The sequence below is a fragment of the Bombina bombina genome, chromosome 5, assembly GCF_027579735.1.
Source record: "Bombina bombina isolate aBomBom1 chromosome 5, aBomBom1.pri, whole genome shotgun sequence".
Classification (NCBI taxonomy): Eukaryota; Metazoa; Chordata; class Amphibia; order Anura; family Bombinatoridae; genus Bombina; species Bombina bombina.
Genome location: NC_069503.1, coordinates 265,114,812 through 265,139,328, shown reverse-complemented (window position 1 = coordinate 265,139,328; position 24,517 = coordinate 265,114,812). Strand labels below are relative to the sequence as shown.

Sequence of the window (24,517 nt, the reverse complement as noted above, 5' to 3'; positions counted from 1 at the left end):
ATTTACAGATGTTACTCTGTTAATTCATAACAGTTATGAATTAAAACAACAAATATATGCCCATTCCTGTAATATTACAAAATACCAAATGGGAAGGTTTTAATGAAGACTGACCATTTCAGAAAAAAAGTTCCCTATGTCGTGTTCGTCATTCAGATTGGTATCGATCTGTTCTAGAATACATGCGGCTAGATTACGAGTCTTGCGTTAGCCTCAAAAATCAGTGTTGAGAGGTCCCAATGCTGCTTTTTAACGCCCGCTGGTATTACGAGACTTGAAGGTACAGGTGTACCGCTCACTTTTTTGGCCAGACTCGAAAATACCGCAAATCCACTTACATCAATTGCGTATCCTCTTTTTTCAATGGGATTTGCCTAACGCCGGTATTACGAGTCTTCCAAAAAGTGAGCGGTACAGCCTCTCCTGTCAAGACTGAAAGTCAGTATTTAAAAGTCAGTAGTTAAGAGTTTTATGGGCTAACGCCATAGCATAAAACTCATAACTAAAGTTCTAAAAAGTACACTAACACCCATAAACTACCTATTAACCCCTAAACCGATACCCCCCCACATCGTAAACACTAAAATAAAATTTTTAACCCCTAATCTGCCGAACCGGACATCACCATCACTATAAGAAATATATTAACCCCTAAACCGCTGCACTCCCACATCGCAAACACTAGTTAAATTTTATTTACCCCTAATCTGCCGTCCCTAGCATCGCCGACACCTACCTACATTTATTAACCCCTAATCTGCCGCCCCAAACATCGCTGCAACTATATTAAATGTATTAACCCCTAAATCTAAGTCTAACCCTAACCCTAACACCCCCTAACTTAAATATAATTACAATAAATCTAAATAAAATAACTACAATTAACTAAATTATTCCTATTTAAAACTAAATACTTACCTATAAAATAAACCCTAAGATAGCTACAATATAACTAATAGTTACATTGTAGCTAGCTTAGGGTTTATTTTTATTTTACAGGCAACTTTGTATTTATTTTAACTAGGTACAATAGTTATTAAATAGTTATTAACTATTTAATAGCTACCTAGTTAAAATAAAGTCAAATTTACCTGTAAAATAAATTCTTACCTAAGTTACAATTACACCTAACACTACACTATAATTAAATTAATTACCTAAACTAAATACAATTAAATACAATTATCTAAAGTACGGAAAAAAAACAAACACTAAATTACAGAAAATAATAAAATAATTAAAAAAAATTTAAACTAATTACACCTAATCTAATCCCCCTAATAAAATAAAAAAGTCCCCCAAAATAATAAAAAACGCTACCCTATACTAAATTACAAATAGTCCTTAAAAGGGCCTTTTGCGGGGCATTGCCCCAAAGTAATCAGCTCTTTTACCGGTAAAAAAAAGTACAATACACCCCCAACATTAAAACCCACCACCCACACACCCAACCCTACTCTAAAGCCCACCCAATACCCCCTTAATAAAACCTAACACTAACCCCTTGAAGATCACCCTACCTTGAGAAGTCTTCACCCAACCGGTCCGAAGTCCTCAACGAAGCCAGGCAAAATGGTCCTCCAGACGGGCAGAAGTCTTCATCCAAGCCGGGAAGAAGAGGTCTTCCAGACGGGCATAAGTCTTCATCCAGGCGGCATCTTCTATCTTCATCCATCCGGCGCGGAGCGGCTCCATCTTCAAGACATCCAACGCGGAGCATCCTCTTCAAACGAAGTCTATCAGCCAATCGGAATAAAGGTATCAAAAATCCTATTGGCTGATGCAATCAGCCAATAGGATTGAAGTTCAATCCTATTGGCTGATCCAATCAGTCAATAGGATTGAGCTGGCATTCTATTGGCTGATTCGATCAGCCAATAGAATACAAGCTCAATCCTATTGGCTGATTGCATCAGCCAATAGGATTTTTTCTACCTTAATTCCGATCGGCTGATAGAATTCTATCAGCCAATCGGAATTCAAGGGACGCCATCTTGGATGACGTCATTTAAAGGAACCTTCATTCTTCAGTTGGACTTCGTTTGAAGAGGATGCTCCACGTCGAATGTCTTGAAGATGTAGCCGCTCCACACCGGATGGATGAAGATAGAAGATGCTGCCTGGATGAAGACTTCTGCCCATCTGGAGGACCTCTTCTTCCCGGCTTGGATGAAGACTTCTGCCCGTCTGGAGAACCACTTCGCCCGGCTTCGTTGAGGACTTCGACCTGGTTGGGTGAAGACTTCTCCAGGTAGGGTGATCTTCAAGGGGTTAGTGTTAGGTTTTATTAAGGGGGTATTGGGTGAGTTTTAGAGTAGGGTTGGGTGTGTGGGTGGTGGGTTTTAATGTTGGGGGGGTATTGTATTTTTTTTTACAGGTAAAAGAGCTGATTACTTTGGGGCAATGCCCCGCAAAAGGCCCTTTTAAGGGCTATTTGTAATTTAGTATAGGGTAGGGCTTTTTATTATTTTGGGGGCTTTTTTATTTTATTAGGGGGATTAGATTAGGTGTAATTAGTTTAAAAAACTTGTAATTATTTTATTATTTTCTGTAATTTAGTGTTTGTTTGTTTTCGTACTTTAGATACTTGTATTTAATTGTATTTAATTGTATTTAGTTTAGCTAATTAATTTAATTATAGTGTAGTGTTAGGTGTAATTGTAACTTAGGTAAGGATTTATTTTACAGGTAAATTTAACTTTATTTTAACTAGGTAGCTATTAAATAGTTAATAACTATTTAATAACTATTGTACCTAGTTAAAATGAATACAAAGTTGCCTGTAAAATAAAAATAAATCCTAAGCTAGATACAATGTAACTATTAGTTATATTGTATTTTATAGGTAAGTATTTATTTTTAAATAGGAATAATTTAGTTAATTGTAGTTATTTTATTTAGATTTATTTAAATTATATTTAAGTTAGGGGGTGTTAGGGTTAGAGTTAGACTTAGGTTTAGGGGTCAAGAACTTTATTATAGTGGTGGCGATGTTGGGAGCGGCAGATTAGGGGTTAATAAGTGTAGGTAGGTGGCGGCGACATTGGGGGCGGCAGATTAAGGGTTAATAAATATAATGTAGATGTTGGCGATGTTGGGGGCAACAGATTAGGGGTTAATAAGTATAATGTAGGTGGCGGCGGTGTCCGGACGGCAGATTAGGGTTTAATAATATAATGTAGGTGTCAGCGATGTTGGGGGCGGCAGATTAGGGGTTAATAAGTGTAAGATTAGGGGTGTTTAGACTTGGGGTTCATGTTAGGGCGTTATGTGTAGACATAAAAGTATTTCCCCATAGGAATCAATGGGACTGCGTTAGGAGCTGAACGCTGCTTTTTTGCAGGTGTTAGTTTTTTTTTCAGCCGGCTCTCCCCCATTGATTCCTATGGGGAAATTGTGCACGAGCACGTTTAGCCAGCTCACTGCTAACGCAAGCAGCGCTGTTATTGAGGTGAGATGTGGAGCAAAAATTTGCTCTCCGCTCACTTTTCTGCGGCTAACATCGGGTTTCTAAAAACCCGTAATACCAGCGTTGTCTGTAGATGAGCGGTGAGGGAAAACTGCTCGTTAGCACCGCACCCCTCCTAACACAAAACTCGTAATCTAGGTGATGGTTTCTTCAGACAATTCTTAATCTCTGACTGGGGATGGAGAGGGAAAGGAAGTGGGTTATAATTCTTTAATTCAGGGGCTAAATCACCTTATATAATACTTATAGTCCCAGAATTCCAGAACCTTATGCAATAATATACATGAAAATGTACAAAAATGTGTGCAGAGAGATTTGCAACACAAAGAGAAAGACTGCAGGTTGCTGGATTATATAATAATTCGACCCACTAAAGATTAAGGTCAGACAAATAAAGGATAAGTAAATATATGGATAAAATCATACAAACATGCTCATTTATACTAAATAACTTTATTGGTGAAAAATATTTAAAAGTCCGACTGGACTCATACACATGCACACACACACATACAATTAAAACTAGCTGGAACTCAGGTAATATGGTTAGTATATCAAATAGCACTCTAAGACTCAAAATTTATTTACTGACAAGGGATCTTGACTGTTATAGTATTTTAATATTGATCCCTGGCAGTATACGATAGGCTATAGACAGCAAGAAAAAATAACTGCTGAATTAGTTAGTCCTCCGTAAAGGCAAGTCTGCACAAAGAGAGATAGGCAAAACACTATATAATTAGATGTGCTGGGTATTAGTGCATTAATTAGCTGTCCCTGCACACACTTAAATGTATTAGTGTTTTATTCCCAAACTAAGCAAAGGTTGCGCTATAATTATTATTCCCAGTATTGTTACTGGTAATTGTTAGGTTATCAGTATATAGGGCCCATTGATATTAGGTATAAACCTTAAATTCAGAAATAAGATATGGTGAGTGCCTTTTATTAGATCACCAGTGTAGCAGTTGCTGTGTGTAACCTGCTGCTCGGGGTGAATATGTTGAAATAGAATAGCTTAAATGGATATTATTTGCTACAAACTAACATGCGTTGCCGCAAAGGTATCCAGTGTATCAAATGGTCACTGAAGAAAATAGGGCATGAAATGTACAAAATTCCCCAGTATCCAGACAAACCGATCACTGTTGATCATATGATTTTTAACAAGTGCAATATTGGTTTACATAACATTAGAGTCTCAGATATATCTATATGGTAAAATGTCTAAATTCATTAGCATAATGTTTATCAATCCACCAGTTTATATCTGCGTCACAAATGTAATTTAGCAACTTGCATAGTAGTGCTCTGTCAGCTAGTCTGAATGCTATGCAGTTAAACCGCTTAGATATCGTAAGCTTATAAATTTCGAAATATGCTCCCTACTATTAGCAGGAAAAATACCACAGAAATGCTCTGGTTAGATTACAAAACGTCACTGGTCTAGTTTGATCTATAGGTGGCATAAATAAGTCATACAGGGATCACCATTGGAAATGTCCCATTACAAACACCTAACAAAGGTTAGTAGGAAATAAAGAAGGACTAAGCTACCAAAAGGTCTCTTCTATAGCGGAGACCTGATTACTTTTAACTGTCTATAGATATTCGGCATATATTGAGAGTGCTAAGGCTGAGTCAGCAAATTAAAAAATAGAGGTTCAATAACCCCGTGTTCGTGCCCCTGACGCGCGTTTCACATTACGCTTCCCCTCTGAGGAAGCGTAATGTGAAACGCGCGTCAGGGGCACGAACACGGGGTTATTGAACCTCTATTTTTTAATTTGCTGACTCAGCCTTAGCACTCTCAATATATGCCGAATATCTATAGACAGTTAAAAGTAATCAGGTCTCCGCTATAGAAGAGACCTTTTGGTAGCTTAGTCCTTCTTTATTTCCTACTAACCTTTGTTAGGTGTTTGTAATGGGACATTTCCAATGGTGATCCCTGTATGACTTATTTATGCCACCTATAGATCAAACTAGACCAGTGACATTTTGTAATCTAACCAGAGCATTTCTGTGGTATTTTTCCTGCTAATAGTAGGGAGCATATTTCGAAATTTATAAGCTTACGATATCTAAGCGGTTTAACTGCATAGCATTCAGACTAGCTGACAGAGCACTACTATGCAAGTTGCTAAATTACATTTGTGACTCAGATATAAACTGGTGGATTGATAAACATTATGCTAATGAATTTAGACATTTTACCATATAGATATATCTGAGACTCTAATGTTATGTAAACCAATATTGCACTTGTTAAAAATCATATGATCAACAGTGATCGGTTTGTCTGGATACTGGGGAATTTTGTACATTTCATGCCCTATTTTCTTCAGTGACCATTTGATACACTGGATACATTTGCGGCAACGCATGTTAGTTTGTAGCAAATAATATCCATTTAAGCTATTCTATTTCAACATATTCACCCCGAGCAGCAGGTTACACACAGCAACTGCTACACTGGTGATCTAATAAAAGGCACTCACCATATCTTATTTCTGAATCTAAGGTTTATACCTAATATCAATGGGCCCTATATACTGATAACCTAACAATTACCAGTAACAATACTGGGAATAATAATTATAGCGCAACCTTCGCTTAGTTTGGGAATAAAACACTAATACATTTAAGTGTGTGCAGGGACAGCTAATTAATGCACTAATACCCAGCACATCTAATTATATAGTGTTTTGCCTATCTCTCTTTGTGCAGACTTGCCTTTACGGAGGACTAACTAATTCAGCAGTTATTTTTTCTTGCTGTCTATAGCCTATCGTATACTGCCAGGGATCAATATTAAAATACTATAACAGTCAAGATCCCTTGTCAGTAAATAAATTTTGAGTCTTAGAGTGCTATTTGATATACTAACCATATTACCTGAGTTCCAGCTAGTTTTAATTGTATGTGTGTGTGTGCATGTGTATGAGTCCAGTCGGACTTTTAAATATTTTTCACCAATAAAGTTATTTAGTATAAATGAGCATGTTTGTATGATTTTATCCATATATTTACTTATCCTTTATTTGTCTGACCTTAATCTTTAGTGGGTCGAATTATTATATAATCCAGCAACCTGCAGTCTTTCTCTTTGTGTTGCAAATCTCTCTGCACACATTTTTGTACATTTTCAATTCTTAATCTCTGTTATACTGGGGGTCGCTCTCTCTTTCCATTTTTTAAAGATTAAATATCTAGCTGCTAGCATGGCCAAGTTGACAATTTTATTCTTAGCCTGGGGATTCTTCTCATCTGTCCAAAGAAACACTATATGAATAACTGAAAGAGCCAGAGGAGAGATCCCCAACATCCTATTAAGCCAATACTCTAATTTCAGCCAAAAATGTCTAGTTCTTGGGCAGTCCCATATCATATGCAGAAGATTAGCCAAAGAGAGTGAGCATTTATAACATTTATTGAAATTAGGATTCCCGCACTTAGAGCCTTTATCCAGTGTGTAGTAGGTCATAAAAAGTAATTTGATGTGTGTTTTTCTCCAGGAAGAGGAGTGGGTAGTTCACAGGACTTCAGAAATAGAAGATTGGATATGACTAGCATCCACATCACTGTAAGGTATCGCTAGTGTCCATTTGGAAGAATTTTTTTCCAAATTAGAAGCACCTTTAAGGGAATTTAGGAATTGGTAACATATGGAAATTGACATATGTCCATTTTTGACTAACACAAGCCAATTCTCTAAGTTGCCCAGGGACCAATTCCAACCAAACTCATTTGTTAATTTAAGAGCAAAATGTCTTGCTTGTAGGTAAGCAAAAAAATCCTTTTGGGAAAGATTGAATTCTCCCCTAAGGGAGCCAAAGGTTTTAACACACCTCCTATCACTATCTAACAAGTCGGCAACATTATCAAGACCCAAGTTATGCCACCTCTGAAAAAGTGCAGATTGCAGCCCGCTTGGAATTGGGGATTTCCCGTCAGCGGCATGTATTTAGAGACCCTGCCATCAAAAGCTAAGAGATTACATATCCTCCCCCAGGCCTGACTCAGATTAAAGATGGATCTGAGTTTCTGAGTTTTTTTTAACTCACGAGGAATTGAACTAGGGTTACAATGGATAAACGCGAAAGGAAGAAATGGATAAATTACATTACTTTACAACTCATTATCCGTTACATAATCTCTGGAGAAGATCCAGTCAGTCACTATTCACGCAAGGAAAACGTAATTGTAAAGTTGAAGGTCTGGCAGAGCAAGCCCCCCATATTTTCTAGGAAGGGAGAGTTTGGGTATTGAAATTCTAGGTTTATTGTTCTGCCAAATAAAACCTATTAATGCAGTATTGAACATCTTAATATCTTTCCCCTTTAAAATCAGTGGGATGTTCTTAAGTACATATAAAAGTTTAGGTAGGAGAATCATTTTATACAGGGCTATACGACCTGAGATAGAAAGAGGAAGATTTTGCCAGTTTTTCAGGGTTTCTTTAATTTTGTTCAGTACCGGGAGGATATTAGAGATGTACCAGCTGTCAGGATTAGAGGAGATTATAATGCCTAGATACTTAAATGAGTCAGAAACTACTCTGAAAGGTAAATTCATAGGTGATTCTTTAGTTTACTTAATTCCATAATAACTCTTTGTGGTATTTACCCTGTAACCTGAAAAAGAACCAAATTGGTCAATGATTGATAGAAACTTTGGTATATTGGTTTGAGTATTTGAGGTATAAATAAGAATGTCATCGTCATAAAGGGCTATTTTAAGCTCCTTCTTACCTATCTTAATACCTCCCAATTGTTGTCTTATCAAAATAGCCAGGTGTTCAATAGATACATCAAAAAGAAGGGAAGAGAGAAGGCATCCCTGTCGAGTGCCTCTTCTTAGCATTATATATGCAGAGACCATACCATTTACTACCATCTTTATACAAGCCTTATTATATAAATTATCAATGAACTTGAGGAACTTACCTCTAAGGCCAAATCAAGAGAGAGAAAAAAATAGGTGGCCATAGTGAACTGAGTCAAATGTCTTTTCAGCAACGATTGAAATAATTGCTAAGTCAGGAGTGCCCTCTTCCCCTCCACGGCCCAGCTTCTCTAGGGTTTTGAAATAATCTATGGTAACAAAGAGTTCCCTTATTTTTGCCAAAGAGTTCCGCTTGAACAAGAATCCAGCTTGATTTTTATGAATGATACTAGGAAGAAGGGATTGTAGCCTTTGCGCCAAATTAGAGGTAAGTAGTTTATAATCCGTGTTCAGGAGAGTTATGGTTCTATATAACTCTTTCATGCTAAGGTCCTTCCCTTGTTTTAAAATAAGGGTACTGAAGAAAGCAGCAAAATTGGGTGAGGCCAGATTGCCCTCAGTATACATATCATTGAAAAGCGTAGTAAGATGTGGGACAATAAGTTGATAAAGTATATTGTTGAATTCATTGGAGAGGGCGTCAGGACCTGGGGCTTTATTTGAAGAAAGATCCTGAATAGCTTTAGATACTTCTAACTCAGAAATGGGAGAGTTCAGGGTTTCGGTTAAGTCAGATTAATCCAAAAATCCTCACGCTCATGATTATTTGAAATCTTAAGTGAATACGGATCTTGATAGTAGCCTGAAAAGACCTTTAAGACCTCTTCTGTTGTTGTAAGATTTTTTCCTTCGCTTTGAAGAGAATCAATCAAAGATGAACCTTTTTCTCTGTTTACTAAGTTTGCAAGATGTTTCCCTGCTTTATTACCATATCTAAATAGCTTAGCTTGAAGTTTTAGATCTTTCTGAGTAGACCTACATATGAGAAAAGTATCCCTTTCCTTTTTTGCTCTTGTGTGCCTTACCCAAGCTTCTGGTGTTTTCTGTAGCAAGTAACGATTATACGAGTTGGATAGTGACTTCAAAACTTCTTTTTCCTTAATTTAAATTTCTCTGTTCTATTGATACTATAGGCTAATATCTCCCCCCTAAGGACCGCTTTTCTGGCTTCCCAGAAAACAGCATGACGATTTACATACTCCTGGTTATGATTAAGTATTCCTTAAATTAAATTTAAGTCCAAGACGATTTTTAAACATAAAGTCTGAGGATAGATAGGTAGGAAAGTAGAACCGAGGGTTTTTGGAGACAAGATCACCGAGCTGAAATTCGAGAAATATACAAATAAGGAGAATGCCCGATATAACTCTCAATTTACACAACCTTTAATCAAGAATAAATACGTCAGTTCTATAGAGAGTCTTATGTGCCTTGGAGAGGCAAGTAAAATCTCTAATATCTGGATTTTGGGATCTCCATATGTCCCTAACCCTGAGGTTCCTAAAGATCTAAGTACAAATGTTTAATTCTAAGTTATCTCTTTTGGCCCTAGAACAGGCGGAATTCTGCCTAAGTCTATCTAAAGCATATTGTGGTGTCATATTAAAATCTCCCCCATTATCAAATAACTATCTGCATAGGAAAGTATTTTAGCTTGGAGTGCTTCCCAGAAAACTGGATTAAAAACATTCGGCGCATAAACATTACAAAATGTATATAGTGTTTTGGCAACTTTAACTTTTATCATTAGGAATCTCCCTTCTGGATCCATGTTAATGTCTAAAACTTCATAGTTTATCTTTTTCTCTATCAAGATCGTGACACCCCCTTTCCTTTCTACACTAGGTGAAGAAAAGACTTCCTTAACCCATGAAGATTTAAGCTTAAGGACTTCCTCTAATTTTAAGTTGGTTTCCTGTAGGAAAGCAATGTCAGTATTTATTTTCCTCAAATAGGATATTGTTGTCTTCTGTTTAATAGGAGATGTAATGCCTCCACCCATTTGGCCCACCCTTCTCCCAAGGCCATTGGGGAGCAACCAAGAAAAGACTGTCATTAATAAAGAACAAAAGGAAAAAAATAAAGGGTAATTGCCAATCTAACTCCTCTATTTAAGCAGGGGGATATGCCTCGGCAAAAAAAAATCTGCATCTCTAGCAGAGTCAAAAAAATGTGTTTGATTATCAACCCTTACCTTCAGCCTAGCTGGGTAAATTAAGGTGGCTCAAAGTCCCTGATTAATTAATTTCGTGCAAAGAAATCTCCAAGACAGATAGGTTAGTTCTTTCGGAAAAACTGTTATAACAAAAACTTTGTTTTGGAAATGTAAGACTTTGGCAATGATTGGCCTAGGTCTAGAATTCCCTTTACTAGTTGTGGGCCAACCTAACCTACGTGCCCTCTCTAGGACTATTGGTGGCTGAGACTGCGGGATCTGTAGATGTTGCCTAAAAATACCAGTTAGCAAGTTATTGATATCCTCATACTGCTTTTCCTCTGGCACCCCAATAACTCTGAAATTGTTCCTCCTGGAACGATTCTCTAGGTCTTCTAACTTGCTCTGAATTTTCAAAATATAAGAATTTGTGGCTTCTAGCTTAGTGTTATGATCTCCAGTAAGATCTTCCAGATCCGAGATTCTTTGTTCTGCCTCAGATAATCTACTAGAGAATTGTCTGATTTAATTTGTTAACAGTGAAATATCTTGCTTAATCTAATTTTAAGAATATCAAATTTGGGAGCCAGGGCTTTAGAAATACTAGTCACCAATGACTGAATATCCAATGGCTCATATAAATGTGGAGGATTGATAGTACCAGAGTGTATATCTGCTGAGGTCTCCAGGGTGGTCTTATTTTTCCTCTCTCTTTGTCTAACTGAAGGTGAGGTTTTAGAGTGAATATTTAAAAATGTATCCATGTGCTTGTGACAGTGAAGAGAATGAAAATCAGATACCCCAATTAGTGATGTGGAAAACAAGAAAGTGAGGCAGGGGGAGGACCCCCTAGCAAAATAGAAGTGGAGGGAAAAAAAATAGGGGGGGTGCAAAGACTTAGGGACCCAGAAACACAGACAGACATCGCCGCAATTCAACCCGATCGATTACGATTGGGTTGATTGACACCCCCCTGCTTGGCCGCGAATCTGCAGGGGGCGGCGTTGCACCAGAAGTTTACAAGAGCTGCTGGTGCAATGCTGAATGCGGAGAGAGTATTGCTCTCCGCATTCAGCGATGTCTGTCGGACATGATAAACTGATCGGATCATGTCGGACATACACATAATAAATAGGCCCCTTAGTGAATAATTAGTGAATAATTGTGAGTTGTGTCTAAGAAGACAAAAAAATAAAAGAGAAGAAGCGCAGTGCTTACAGAATTTCTAGGTCAGTTAGGGAGATTGACAAATCAGTTCCCCGTACAACCAAGGCAGAAATCAACAAGGGAAAGCCTTGCAGATAAACATCAGAGCCAACCGCAAAGTAGGAGGCAAAATCAACCTAATCTAAGAACCCTCCCTGTAACTTCTCCCGACACCCCCTAATCTCCATATGATTTCTCTGAGATTTCCTTCTTGCCAAGAGAATCACTGAATGGAAAAGGATAGGGGAGTCAGCGCCCAGTTAAGATCTAACACAAAAGGGCAGTGGATAGGCTATTAAATGAACTTTTCAGAAAGTATTTATACTTGGGGAAACAATATTTATTCTAGGCTATCTTTGTATGTAAAGGGGTAAAAAAAACTCTGTTAAGTAAGACCCAGTAGAAGAGGGGGTTATTGCAAAAGTAGAGAAGGGGACCCTAGAGTTAAGATTAACTTTTAAAGGGAGCTTGTAATTCTAGAATGAGCTAACAGCCTCAGCTTAACCTAGAAGTATAAGTCAAGAGTCTTTTCCTGAGGAAAATACCACCCAACCTTGCAGACTTCTAATAAAGTATTCAAATGAGAAAGTTATTATAACCCCCACAAATATTTATAAACCCACATTGTGCAGAGAGAATTCTGTAAAAAAACCAAAAACAGTTAATGTACAGTTTAGATAGAGATTAAATAAACAACTTGCCCCCTGTAAAATAAAGAAGGAGCATCTAAGTAAGGTTCACCCAGGGCAATAAATTTGGGCTAGGTAAGAAAAATAAATAACAGTGGTTAATCTAAGGCATAAGCTAAAATGAAAATGTCCACCGTGAGAGAGTGAGCCGGAATTAATTTTAGAAAAAGGTTGAGTGTGCTTGCATGTAGTTTATGTAGAAACCCTGTAATTCAGTGTTATGCAGGAAAGTTATGACTGCTAAATCGCTAAAGCAGTGCAGGGTCTCAGGGCTCAGAATATCCTTGGGAGCCCTAGAAGATGAAAGGCCCACACAGCGAGAAGCTGATCACGGATGCCTACATTTTCCTCTCAGCGGGTTTAGGACAGGACCCATAGATCTATGCCTCAAGGGGAGCCAAAGAGCCAAGAGATGGCCAGGGAATGTCTGCCACCCAGAGCAGAACAAGCTGTACAGGAGTCTCTGTGTCGATGAACCAAGATCCTCCTCACGCAACACCAGTGGGAGGGGGGCAGCAACAAGGACCGGGCAGGACCAACGCCCAAGTGGAAGCACTCCTGAGGCCCAACCAGAACGCCAGTATCCAATAGAGGAGCCCGCAATGGTAAGTAGACAGGGAAGACCCTCACAGCACCCGTGGGAGGAGAGGAACGCCAGGCTAATCAACACTTCGATCACAGGTAGGCCCTCAGGGAAAGCTCACCTGAGCCTCAAAATCACAGCAGGTCACCTCTGGAGGAAGCCACGGTCAGACCCGCTCACAAGTGGGCTTGAAGAGAAGGTAAAAAAGCAGATGAGCATCAGCCCGGGGCGTAGAAACAACTCCAGTCTTGAATATGGGGCAGGCTGTAGCCGGTTGAGGCCGAATTTACCCCCTTAATGCAACACCCGTAGAAGCGGGGGAGAGCATCGGCTATGTGGGTTGCAACACTGTCTTTGCAGGGGTAGGTATAAGGCTGGGAGCAGGTAGATAAAGGAAGAGAAGAACAGTCCTTCAAAATTGCTGCAACATGCAGCTCAGTGTGATGTGATAGCACTAAGGGAGTGCTGGTAGCGGTGTGGAATGCGCTATGCACGCTGCCCAAGGTCCTGGGTTTTCAGCATGAAAATTCTCCACCAACGGCTGTTGCTGGGAATCACAGAGCGAGCGTTTGCATTAGACATGTGCAATTCGGTTCGGTTCGGTTCGATTTGGAAAATTCAGCAAATTCGGAGATTCGGATCGAACCGAATTTCCGAATTAAAATACTGCCAAATTTACCGAATAAATCCGAATTAGTTTGGATTTATTCGGTAAATTCGGATGGACATGGTGTTACGGTTACCCTTAGTCTCGCTGAGAGATGGACCGCTTAGTAGCTTGGATCCCTATTGCTAAAGAGGGGAGAAGCTGCTTTCCATAGTATTCTATATGAGTCTCGCAAATATAGAATAATCTCCCTTAGCTGCAGTACAGCTAGGATACCCTTCTGCCCACAAAAACGAGTCAACGCTGCGATTGAGGGTCAAACAAGAACTCAGGACTGGGATGCCCAGCCTGCTTTTTATTAAGGTTACATGCACACAGGGCACTCCCAGGGGGGGGGGAAAGCACAAAATCCCCCATCACACAGTTAGATAGAGAGCAATGTCCTTTGACAGGCCACAATAGGATTACAGTACTTAAGATAACAAGTTTACAAGTTCATCTTATCAATTAGCAGTCTGGCTCCAGAGGTGATTAGACAATAGTTTCTAAAAGCTGAAAAAAAGTTAACTCTTTATGAAATGATACTTGTTACGGTTTTCTTGGAGCCCTTCTTAGGCGCTGGCTTGGCTGGTTCAGGCATTGCTGCTGGGAAATAAGCTCTTCACAACAAAATAACTAATGCTTCTGTAACAGTGCTCCCTTTCTGTGGAACACTCTGGCAGACACGGTCTGACCCCTTTTCGGGGCAGACTAAGGCTGTCCAGACCGCTGGTTATGCGGGGCTGAGGTCGGTTTGTCTGGACAACCCGCCGGCGTTGCCATTCTGTTTCCCAGGTCTGTAAGTAATGGTGAAATTGAAGGGTTGCAACGATAAGCTCCAACGTAATAGCCTGCCGTTATCTCCAGAGACCCGGTTCAGCCACACCAACGGGTTATGGTCGGTGACCAGGGTGAACTCCTGACTATATAAATAGGGAGTCAATTTCTTTAATGCCCACACCAAAGCCAAACACTCCTTTTCGACCGCTGCATAGCTGACTTCGCGGGGCAGGAGCTTCCGGCTGATGTAGGCAACTGGATGCTCCCCTCCATCTTCGCCTACTTGGCTGAGGACGGCTCCCAGCCCGAACATGGAAGCATCTGTATGGACGATAAAACGTTTGTTAAGGGCTGGGGCCGCCAAGACAGGAGCGTTAATTAGAGCATTTTTGAGAGCCTGGAAAGCCGTTTCACAGTGGGGAGACCACAGGACCTGTCGAGGTAAGTTCTTCTTGGTCAAGTCAGTCAGGGGTTTGGCAAGTGTGCTGTAGTCTGGTACGAACCGTCTATAGTACCCTGCCGTGCCCAGGAAGGCTAGGACCTGAGTCTTAGTGATGGGGGTGGGCCAATTGGCAACAGCTTCTATTTTGGCCGGCTCTGGTCGCTGCTTTCCACACCCCACCCGGTGACCCAGGTACTGTACCTCGGCCATCCCAAAGTGGCATTTTTCTGGCTTCAGAGTCAGGCCAGCAGCCCGGATCTGATCCAGAACCATTCCTACATGAGCTAAGTGGTCCTCCCAGTACTCACTGTGGATCGCTATGTCGTCCAGGTAGGCGCAAGCAAAACTCTGGAAGCCATCCAGGAGCCTATCCACCAAGCGCTGGAATGTAGCTGGGGCATTCTTCATCCCAAACGGCATTACCCTAAACTGATATAAGCCGAATGGGGTGACGAATGCCGACTTGGGGATAGCCTCCGGGGCCAGGGGAATCTGCCAGTAACCTTTGCAGAGGTCAATAGTGGTCAGGTAATTTCCCCTGGCTATACGATCGAGTAGCTCGTCTACCCTGGGCATAGGGTAAGCGTCCGTCACGTTTTTTTCATTGAGCCTCCGATAGTCTACGCAGAACCGGGTGGTCCCATCTTTCTTGGGCACCAAGACAACTGGGGAGGCCCAGGGACTATCGGAGGGCTCAATTACCCTGAGCTGGAGCATCTCATCGATCTCCTTCTTCATTCCTGTCCTAACTGCTTCGGGGATTCGGTACGGAGCCTGGCGCAAGGGAGCTTGTCCAGGAGTATCTACCTGGTGGGTGGTTAAAGTAGTGTACCCTGGCTTCGGGGAGAAGGTGAGGTGTTTGGACTGGAGGAGTTGGCTGAGCTGCTCCCTTTCAGTGGGGCTAAGTCGGTCTCCTATCTGAACCTGAGCCACTATACCTGTGGGGAGACTCTTTTCTAATAGGTCTGGAATGGGTAGACTGTCGGGGTCTTCCTGAGGGGAACAACATACGGCCGTCACGTTCTCTGGTCGCTCAAAATATTCCTTGAGCATGTTTACATGGAATGTCTTTCTAAGATTGTTGTCATGGCAGCTAGCTATCACATAAGTGGTGTCTCCCCTTTTCTCTACGATCTGGTAGGGACCCTGCCAGGACGCCTGCAATTTGTCTGTCTTCACCGGCTTAAGTACTAACACCTTTTGTCCTATGGTGAAGATTCTCTTTCGGGCCCCCCGATCGTACCATACTTTCTGTCTTCTCTGGGCCAACTGGAGATTAGCCCGCACGGATTTGGCTAATTGCTCCATTCGGTCCCTGAGTTCCAGCACGTATGGCACAATGGGGACACCGTCAGCCTCCATCTCTCCCTCCCAGTGCTCCCGGATCAGGTTTAGGGGTCCCCGTACCTTTCTTCCGTAGAGCAACTCGAAGGGAGAGAACCCTGTCGTTTCCTGGGGCACCTCCCGATAAGCAAATAGGAGGTGCGGCAGGAAGCGTTCCCAGTCTCGGTATTCCTGAGTGAACGTCTTGAGCATTTGCTTGAGGGTCCCATTGAACCTCTCACACAACCCGTTCGTCTGGGGGTGGTATGGGGAGCTCAGGAGGGACTTAATTTTGCAAACCTGCCAGAGTTGTTGGGTCAATTCAGCCGTAAATTGGGTGCCTCGGTCGGATAGGATTTCTTTTGGAAATCCTACCCGGGAGAACACCTGTACTAGTGCATTCGCTACCGTATCCGCTTGTATGTTGGATAGGGCGACAGCCTCTGGGTACCTGGTAGCGTAGTCCACTACGGTAAGAATGTAGCGCTTACCGGAGGGACTAGGGGTAGCCAGTGGTCCCACTAGGTCAATAGCAACCCGGCTGAAGGGTTCCTCTACAATGGGCATATTTACTAGATGGGCTTTAGGGTGATCGCCTCGCCTTCCTACTCGTTGACACACATCGCAGGTGTTACAGTAAGTTCTAACGTCAGCGTGCACCCCTGGCCAAAAGAATGTGTGAGTAATGCGGTGTAGGGTACGGGTTACGGCTAGGTGGCCTGCTAAGGGGATGTCGTGGCCTATCTTGAGGATTTCTTGATGGTATTTGTGGGGCACTACCAGCTGTCGCCTACGCTGTCCCCTTTTCTCTGTCCAGCGGTATATTTTCCCTTTTTCCCATAAGAATGTTTCGTTATCTGCCCCGCCCCCTCCGGTCTCTGCTCGTTCCCGGTACTTTTGTAAAGTCGGGTCAGTCTTAGACTCTGTCTCGAAAGCATCTGGGGTGTCCCAGGGTATGGGGCCTAACATGTCAGGCAAGGTCGGGGTAGGTCTTACCTGTGTCTCCCGCACTGGTGAGAGCTCTCGCTCCATCCGGGCTTGGGCCCGTGTAGTCACTGGGTCCGCCTCCGCCATCAACTGCTGTACCAATTCCATGGAGGGGTTCGGCCCGTATAATGAGAGCCTTTCCCGAACAATCCTGGTTTTTTCGTCACTAATCGTGGTCGGTGTTTCCGCCATTGTGAAGCTCTGATCCAGTTCGGTCAATTCTGCGATCAGCTCTCTCCTCGGCCGGTTGCTGGCGTACCCCCCTCTGCTTTCAAGTAAATCCTTTAGGGTTGTACGCTTCAATTTTTCGTAAGCGCTCTCCATCCGTTCTGTACCTCTCCTAGGAAATCCAGGAAAATCCTGCCGCTGCCGCCAAATGTTACGGTTACCCTTAGTCTCGCTGAGAGATGGACCGCTTAGTAGCCTGGATCCCTATTGCTAAAGAGGGGAGAAGCTGCTTTCCATAGTATTCTATATGAGTCTCGCAAATATAGAATAATCTCCCTTAGCTGCAGTACAGCTAGGATACCCTTCTGCCCACAAAAACGAGTCAACGCTGCGATTGAGGGTCAAACAAGAACTCAGGACTGGGATGCCCAGCCTGCTTTTTATTAAGGTTACATGCACACAGGGCACTCCCAGGGGGGGGGGGAAAGCACAAAATCCCCCATCACACAGTTAGATAGAGAGCAATGTCCTTTGACAGGCCACAATAGGATTACAGTACTTAAGATAACAAGTTTACAAGTTCATCTTATCAATTAGCAGTCTGGCTCCAGAGGTGATTAGACAATAGTTTCTAAAAGCTGAAAAAAAGTTAACTCTTTATGAAATGATACTTGTTACGGTTTTCTTGGAGCCCTTCTTAGGCGCTGGCTTGGCTGGTTCAGGCATTGCTGCTGGGAAATAAGCTCTTCACAACAAAATAACTAATGCTTCTGTAACACATGGATTACACTAGTATTGTACAGTATATTAGGTTATATCACTCTGCTATGGGTTACACCTAATATACAGTACATAATACTAGTCTAATACACAGCACACATACCGAAATTCCGAATTTCCAAACCGAATCCAGCCGAATTTTTTCGAATCCGAATGAATCTGAAACAAATCCGAAATGAATTCATTCGAAGTTTTCTGAATTCGAATCGATCTGAAACAAAATTAGAAAACCTCCGAATCGATCCGAACTGAAACAAATTTTTCGATCATGCATAGTTTGCATGACCTTGTGCTTACGCTCCTTCCCCGGAACTCCTCAGGGCATGTAATTTTAAACAACTTTCCAATTTACTTTTATCACCAATTTTGCTTTGTTCTTTTGGTATTCTTAGATGAAAGCTAAACCTAGGAGGTTTATATGCTAATTTCTTAGACCTTAAAGTCCACCTCTAATCTAAATGCGTTTTGACAGTTTTTCACCACTAGAGGGTGTTAGTTCATGTGTTTCATGTAGATAACATTGAGCTCATGCACATTAATCTACCGAGATGTGAGCACTGATTGGCTAAAATGCAAGTCTGTCAAAAGAACTGAAATAAGGGGGCAGTCTGCAGAGGCTTACATACAAGGAGATTACAGAGGTAAAACATGTATTAGTATAACTGTGTTGGTTATGCAAAACTGGGGAATGGGTAATTAAAGGATTATCTATCTTTTAAAACAACAAAAATTCTGGTGTTGACTGTCACTTTAAAGACACTGGTAACCATGTGTACCAGAGGGGGTGAGACCTATCCACTGAGGGGTCGCCTAGGCTACAATGTTCCAGATTGGAAAGCTAGAGAGATGTTTTCAAGACAGATATCAATCAGATCAAGAGGTTATACTGAATTGAACTCAGATGGTAATAGATTATCAGTTCCTTTCTATCTGCTTTCAGTATTGCTGCCTGTCACCGCACTGTCCAGAAACACGACCCTACTCCTATCCAAATAGGGATGTTTTTGTGTTCTGTCTTCCTTATAAACAGTAATTCTTTCTATATAGCTGTTATGTTTACTTTCTTAGTCTATCAAAGAGTTTAACTATAAAATGGAATAAGCTACCACCCTCTACAGGTTGCTTGTAAACAAACATAGTGCTCAAGATACATGCACTATCCCAAGCCTACTTCAGTTCGCTCTTATGAAGCTAAGCCTCAACTACGGAAACCAAAAGAAAGAAGTAAACTTGAAGTATATTTTTGTTGTTTTTGTCTAATTGTACACTATGACATTTTAGTTTAGATTCGCATATTCAGTTAAATCCCCCTTTTCTCCCATTGACTTCCATCTTTTTTTCAGACGAGCAAAGAGCATATAAATTTTATATTGTTTTATACTTTAATAAGAGGAGTCTTACAATAAAGACTGGGAGTGCTTTACGCCCCCTCTACACTGTGATGAAAATGTATAAGAAATCCTTAATGTTCTTATAGTGCACCGCTTAGAGAGCTATAATAGTAATAATAAATATACTGCAATATAATGCAATTGCTATATAGCCCAACCTCATCCAACCAGAGAATCCAGCAGAAAACATTACAGGATCATAAGAAATTGTATAGAATTCCTCCTTATATTTAGCAATGTGAGAATAGACAAATGCAGTAGCCAATATTACATCTCACCAAGCTTTTTAGTTATATCACTGTAACATCCAACTCTGCAGTTCCTCCTTTTGTTAACAAGATAGTGATATTGACAAAGCATCCCATGTAATTATTTACAGCAACTGCAATTAGTAGAATTTAGAAAGTGTGCAGGGAATTTATTTTTATTGTCCTAACCAAACCTTGCTAACAATAAAGTATACACCCCTGTCTACAGATAATCTTACAACCTTCAATACCATTTTTTTTACACAATTTACTCAAAAATCCTTCCAGAACCATGGCAGTTTTCACACAATAGTTTGTTGTGGATATTCCTACAAACATCTGTTACATTGTACAAAAACAATAGTTGTTGATATCTTTGATACGCTTTCTAATCAATCCGTTATCACTATCTCTAGATGGGGCTTGGATCCAAACTTAAATAGTGATTTTCCAATCCCCTCAGAGAGACTATGTTACATACTTCATATATTACAATATTTCTTGCAAGATGTATACTTAGATCAGTGAAGGAGCTCCCTAACTGGCTGATAAACCACAGAAAAAGAGAACTGTGAACATATTTTAACAGTTACTTTTTCTTAATAATTCACACTACAGATCTCAAGTTAATTTATTCTTTTAGTGTATTTATAGAGCTAGCTTTTTCATTTAGGACAAAAATATAAACGGATATTGAATATATCACCTGAATACAAAATCTGACTGGTCAATTTCAGCTCCACAGCTGCTATTTTTCAGAATTCCCCCATTTCCGACCACAGCACAATGCTTGAATGGGATTCCTATGAATGGCTGAGCCTGGAAGATAAAAAGGTTAAATACACCTATTACTGGCATAATGGAGAAAAATAGTGGTAGGAATTGTGTCTCCTTGATAGGATAACTTTGCTGCACTTTTCTGAACAAATTTGTAATAATATGACCGTATATGCTTGGTAATTTTGCATCTTGAGTCTCAATCATGTTAAAGGGGCATATCATTTGGGAGATGCTTTATGCAAGCAGTGAGAAGTGTTGGAGGCCACAGCAAAGGTGACATTTTGACAGCTATTGTTTTTGCTTTTAAGCATGTACCTGTGAAATATGTACAGGGAACCTAAAACGCAACAATAATATGTCCTAATTTGTCAGATATTTTTTGCATTACTGGAAAGGGGTTAAACACATAGGTAAAGTCCCACTCGAAAACATTGCAGCTCCCAAGCAGAACACAGCCAGTAATTGTCAGGCCATGTGACTGCTGGTCCTTATTAGCTATAAAGCAGGACTTTTCCTGTGTGTTTAAACCCTTTAAGGGTAAAAAATTCAAAGATCATATGCCTTTAACAATGACAGCATGTATATTTTGCATAAAATACTGTATCTCTTTAACAAGCTCATGACTTTTTGCTAATGTTCTAAAGTTTTTAACATCCTTTCCTAGGTGTAAAGTGTTAAAATGATCTCTCCAACGAGTATTTTATAATGTGACACATTTACTACATGTAAAAAAAGTAGATTGGCTCTGATATTTTACAAATTAAGGATACCTATAAATATGAACATATTAAAGGGACAGTAAGGGAAAAATTATGAATATTCTATTGCACAGTTTGTTATGTATAAGCCTTATGCCTAAATACCTTGCGTTGTCAATTCTAAACTGTTTCCAAGCAATCTGCTCCTGAATTTCGGCATGTTACCAAGCCCTTGTGAGGCTAATTTACATAAGTCAGTCATGGTGGGCAACCTGGGTTCTCACTGTTTCTTAATTTCCTTATTTTTCGGCAGTACCCCATGCATGCACTCTAACTCAGTGGGGCCGATTTATCAATTGCCGGGTGGACATGATACACTGTAGCGGATCATGTCCGCCCGACATCAATCTTGTGAAATGCTTCTGCAATGCTGTCCCCTGCACATTCGCGGCCAATCGGCTGCTAGCAGGGGGTGTCAATGAGTTAAGGAGCAGCAGTCTTAAGACTGCTGCTTCTTAACTTTCGTTGCCGGTGAAACGGCTGCATTCACAGCTGAATAATTTGTCCCCATTGTATCTTCCGCATGCACATTGTTCTGGAGATCTTTGGCCCAACGTCACAAGTTTGCGGACTTGGTTCCTAAGTCACTGCTGGCACCTTAATGGTGGATGCTATGCATGTGTGAGCCAAAAGTTAACAATACGTATGCGTCAGTGGATTAGAATATCTATAGTAGTATATGTAAATGAGCGGCCCATGATTTATTTTTGTTGAACAGCGTGTTGGACAGCCAATTTTGTGGGCTGTCTCTTGCTGCATCATGAATCAGTATATTATATAGATTTCAAACTATTTAAACGCTTAGTTTTCAACAAAAAGTAAGTAGGACTTGCCTAGCACTATCGATTCTTGTATTTTATCAGCACATTTTCCAACAAACGTTTATAATACTTTAAGTACTGAAATGAGAAAGGTGTTCACTGGGTGAAAACAGGAAGACGATGGCACTTTACACCAGCCAGACACTGTGGCCCATATTTATCAAACTCCGTACGGAGCTTGAAGGGCCGTGTTTCTGGCGAGTCTTCAGACTCACCAGAAACACAAGTTATGAAGCAGCGGTCTATTTTCGCCGGAAATCAACCCGATCAAGTACGATCGGGTTGATTGACACCTCCCTGCTGGCCGCGAGTCAGCAGGGGGCAGCGTTGCACCAGCAGCTCTTGTGAGTTGCTGGTGCAATGTTAAATGCGGAGAGCGTATTGCTCTCCGCATTTAGCGAGGTATTGCGGACCTGATCCGCACTGTCGGATCAGGTCCGCAAGACCTTTGATAAATCGAGGCCTATGTCTTATAGATAATCAACACAAATGAAATATCTGCTTAACCATAAAGATTCAATCAAAAATGTGATTATCATGTTCAGTGTTCTCCCGAAGACCGTTTAAATAGGGGGCACGACCCGGCTGATTTTACTGACCACCCAGCTACAATTTTAGCCAAAAATAAGATTATTATTAACATTTTTCAATGTTTATTGCTCAAATTACCATTAAATACATTTATGTTAAATTATACAATTAATTTTTGCTTTGGATAGCATAACAATAGTTATAACATTAGAAAATATTAAAGAAAATATATAGGCGGCTCCCTTGGGCTAATGATAATCAGTAAAATAGATATTATAGCATTCTGTAACAAAGATACCAAAATAAATAAACAACTAAATACAATTGCAAATTAAAAAATATTAATATTGGAAATATTCAAGTCCCATATAATGAAACGGAAGGGTGTGATCAAGTGAGCCCCAAAAAATGGAATATTAATCCCAGGTCCAGGCAGCTTCCTGTGGTAGGATCCAAGGCCAATATCCCAAATCAACAATCTGTAGAGCAGTGATTTTCAACCTTTTTTTTTTCCACGGCACATTTTTTTACATTATAAAATCCTGCGGCACACCACCATCCCAAAATGTTACAAAATCACACATTGTAGCCTAATACAGTATATATATATATATATATATATATAAACAATTTAGTCAATTCAATGAAGCTTTATTAGCATGACAGTCACTACAACTGTATTGCAAAAGCTAGAGGCACAATAATAACAATCAAAAGTTCCACGTATTGAGGCTGTTAGGGGGGTACCAGTGATGAAAATAAATTCTTAGGTGATATGCAGTAGTTTCATGCAAATAAAAGTTCCGCTTGTTAAGGCAGTAAGCAATGCACAAGTATTGAGCCCAAAAGCAGAGACTACTGGGGCCCAAGTGATCCTACTGTTAAAGTCCCTACGCCTTGGGGGCACCAGTATAAGAGTTTCACATTGAGTGTAGGATAAGCATAATATGGGGCCCACAAAAGAGCATCAGGGCTTAGCAATCGGGCAATGATGAGAGTAAACTGAAAAATTACGAAAGTTAAGCCAGCAGGGCAAATGGTATAAAATGCATATGATGGTAAACAGAAAGGGCTCACCCAGTTAAAGCAGATGTCTTCTTCTCTATGCTGGAACGATATAAGTAATATTCAGGGCAGTGGCGTAGCGTGGGTTATCAGTGCCCAGGGCAAGGCAAGTATTGCATCCCCCCCCATCCCCATTTTAGATATGCTGCTTCTTCTTACATTTGGGAGAAACCAAGCAAAGACCCAAGCCTGGTAGATCACATAAAGCAAGGGACACTGTCTCCTCTCCCACAAAATGCTCCCTTAACCATCTTTACTGGATAACTAACAGTTATTGCTGATGATACCCATATCCCCAAAATATGTCCCTTGTCATAAGCAGCTACTAATCAGTAGTGCCTTACAAACAAAGCCATGAAAATAATATATTGGCAATACAAGAGGCAGTGGGTGAAGCCTGCAAGCATTATGTGCTATCCCCTTGTGATCAAACCCTGTCTGCAGCTCTCCAGAGCTGGGCAAATATATACAATATTAAATTTTAAGATTTATTCTCGTTTTACACATGGGGGAAAGCCCCCCTTAACCCCCATCTGGTGGTGACATGTCCTGATCTGTAAAACTTCATGGTACAAATACTGCAGACCACAGGGTGCACCCACCCCCACATTGCAGCAACCCATATTGTATATGTGGTGCAATAGGTTTTTGGTAAGTCGTTAAAAAGAGGAAAAGGGGACACACAGGTTGGCAGCTGTTTCATAAGGTTGTCCCTGCTGGGCAGACTGCCTTTTGGGTGCCAATGGCATATAAAAGTGGGGTATATATTCTACCTTAATAAATATAACAATTGTAAGTAATCAATATAAAAGTGGCATGGGACAGACAACCCAGCATTACATACATATATGGGGGGAGGGTGTATGGTATTTAGGGGGTGCTGTTAAATTTATTTACTAACACAAAT

At 40.7% G+C, this 24,517-nt stretch overlaps 1 protein-coding gene across 1 annotated transcript in view; it reads right to left on the bottom strand.

Moving 5' to 3' along the window:
• Nucleotides 1-24,517, bottom strand: part of ST8SIA6 (ST8 alpha-N-acetyl-neuraminide alpha-2,8-sialyltransferase 6) — a 382,325-nt gene that overhangs the window by 90,795 nt on the left and 267,013 nt on the right. Inside the window, exon 6 of the mRNA XM_053713979.1 lies at nucleotides 20,362-20,474. Within this exon, the coding sequence (XP_053569954.1) occupies nucleotides 20,362-20,474 (113 nt within the window). The remainder of the gene's footprint in view (nucleotides 1-20,361; nucleotides 20,475-24,517) is intronic.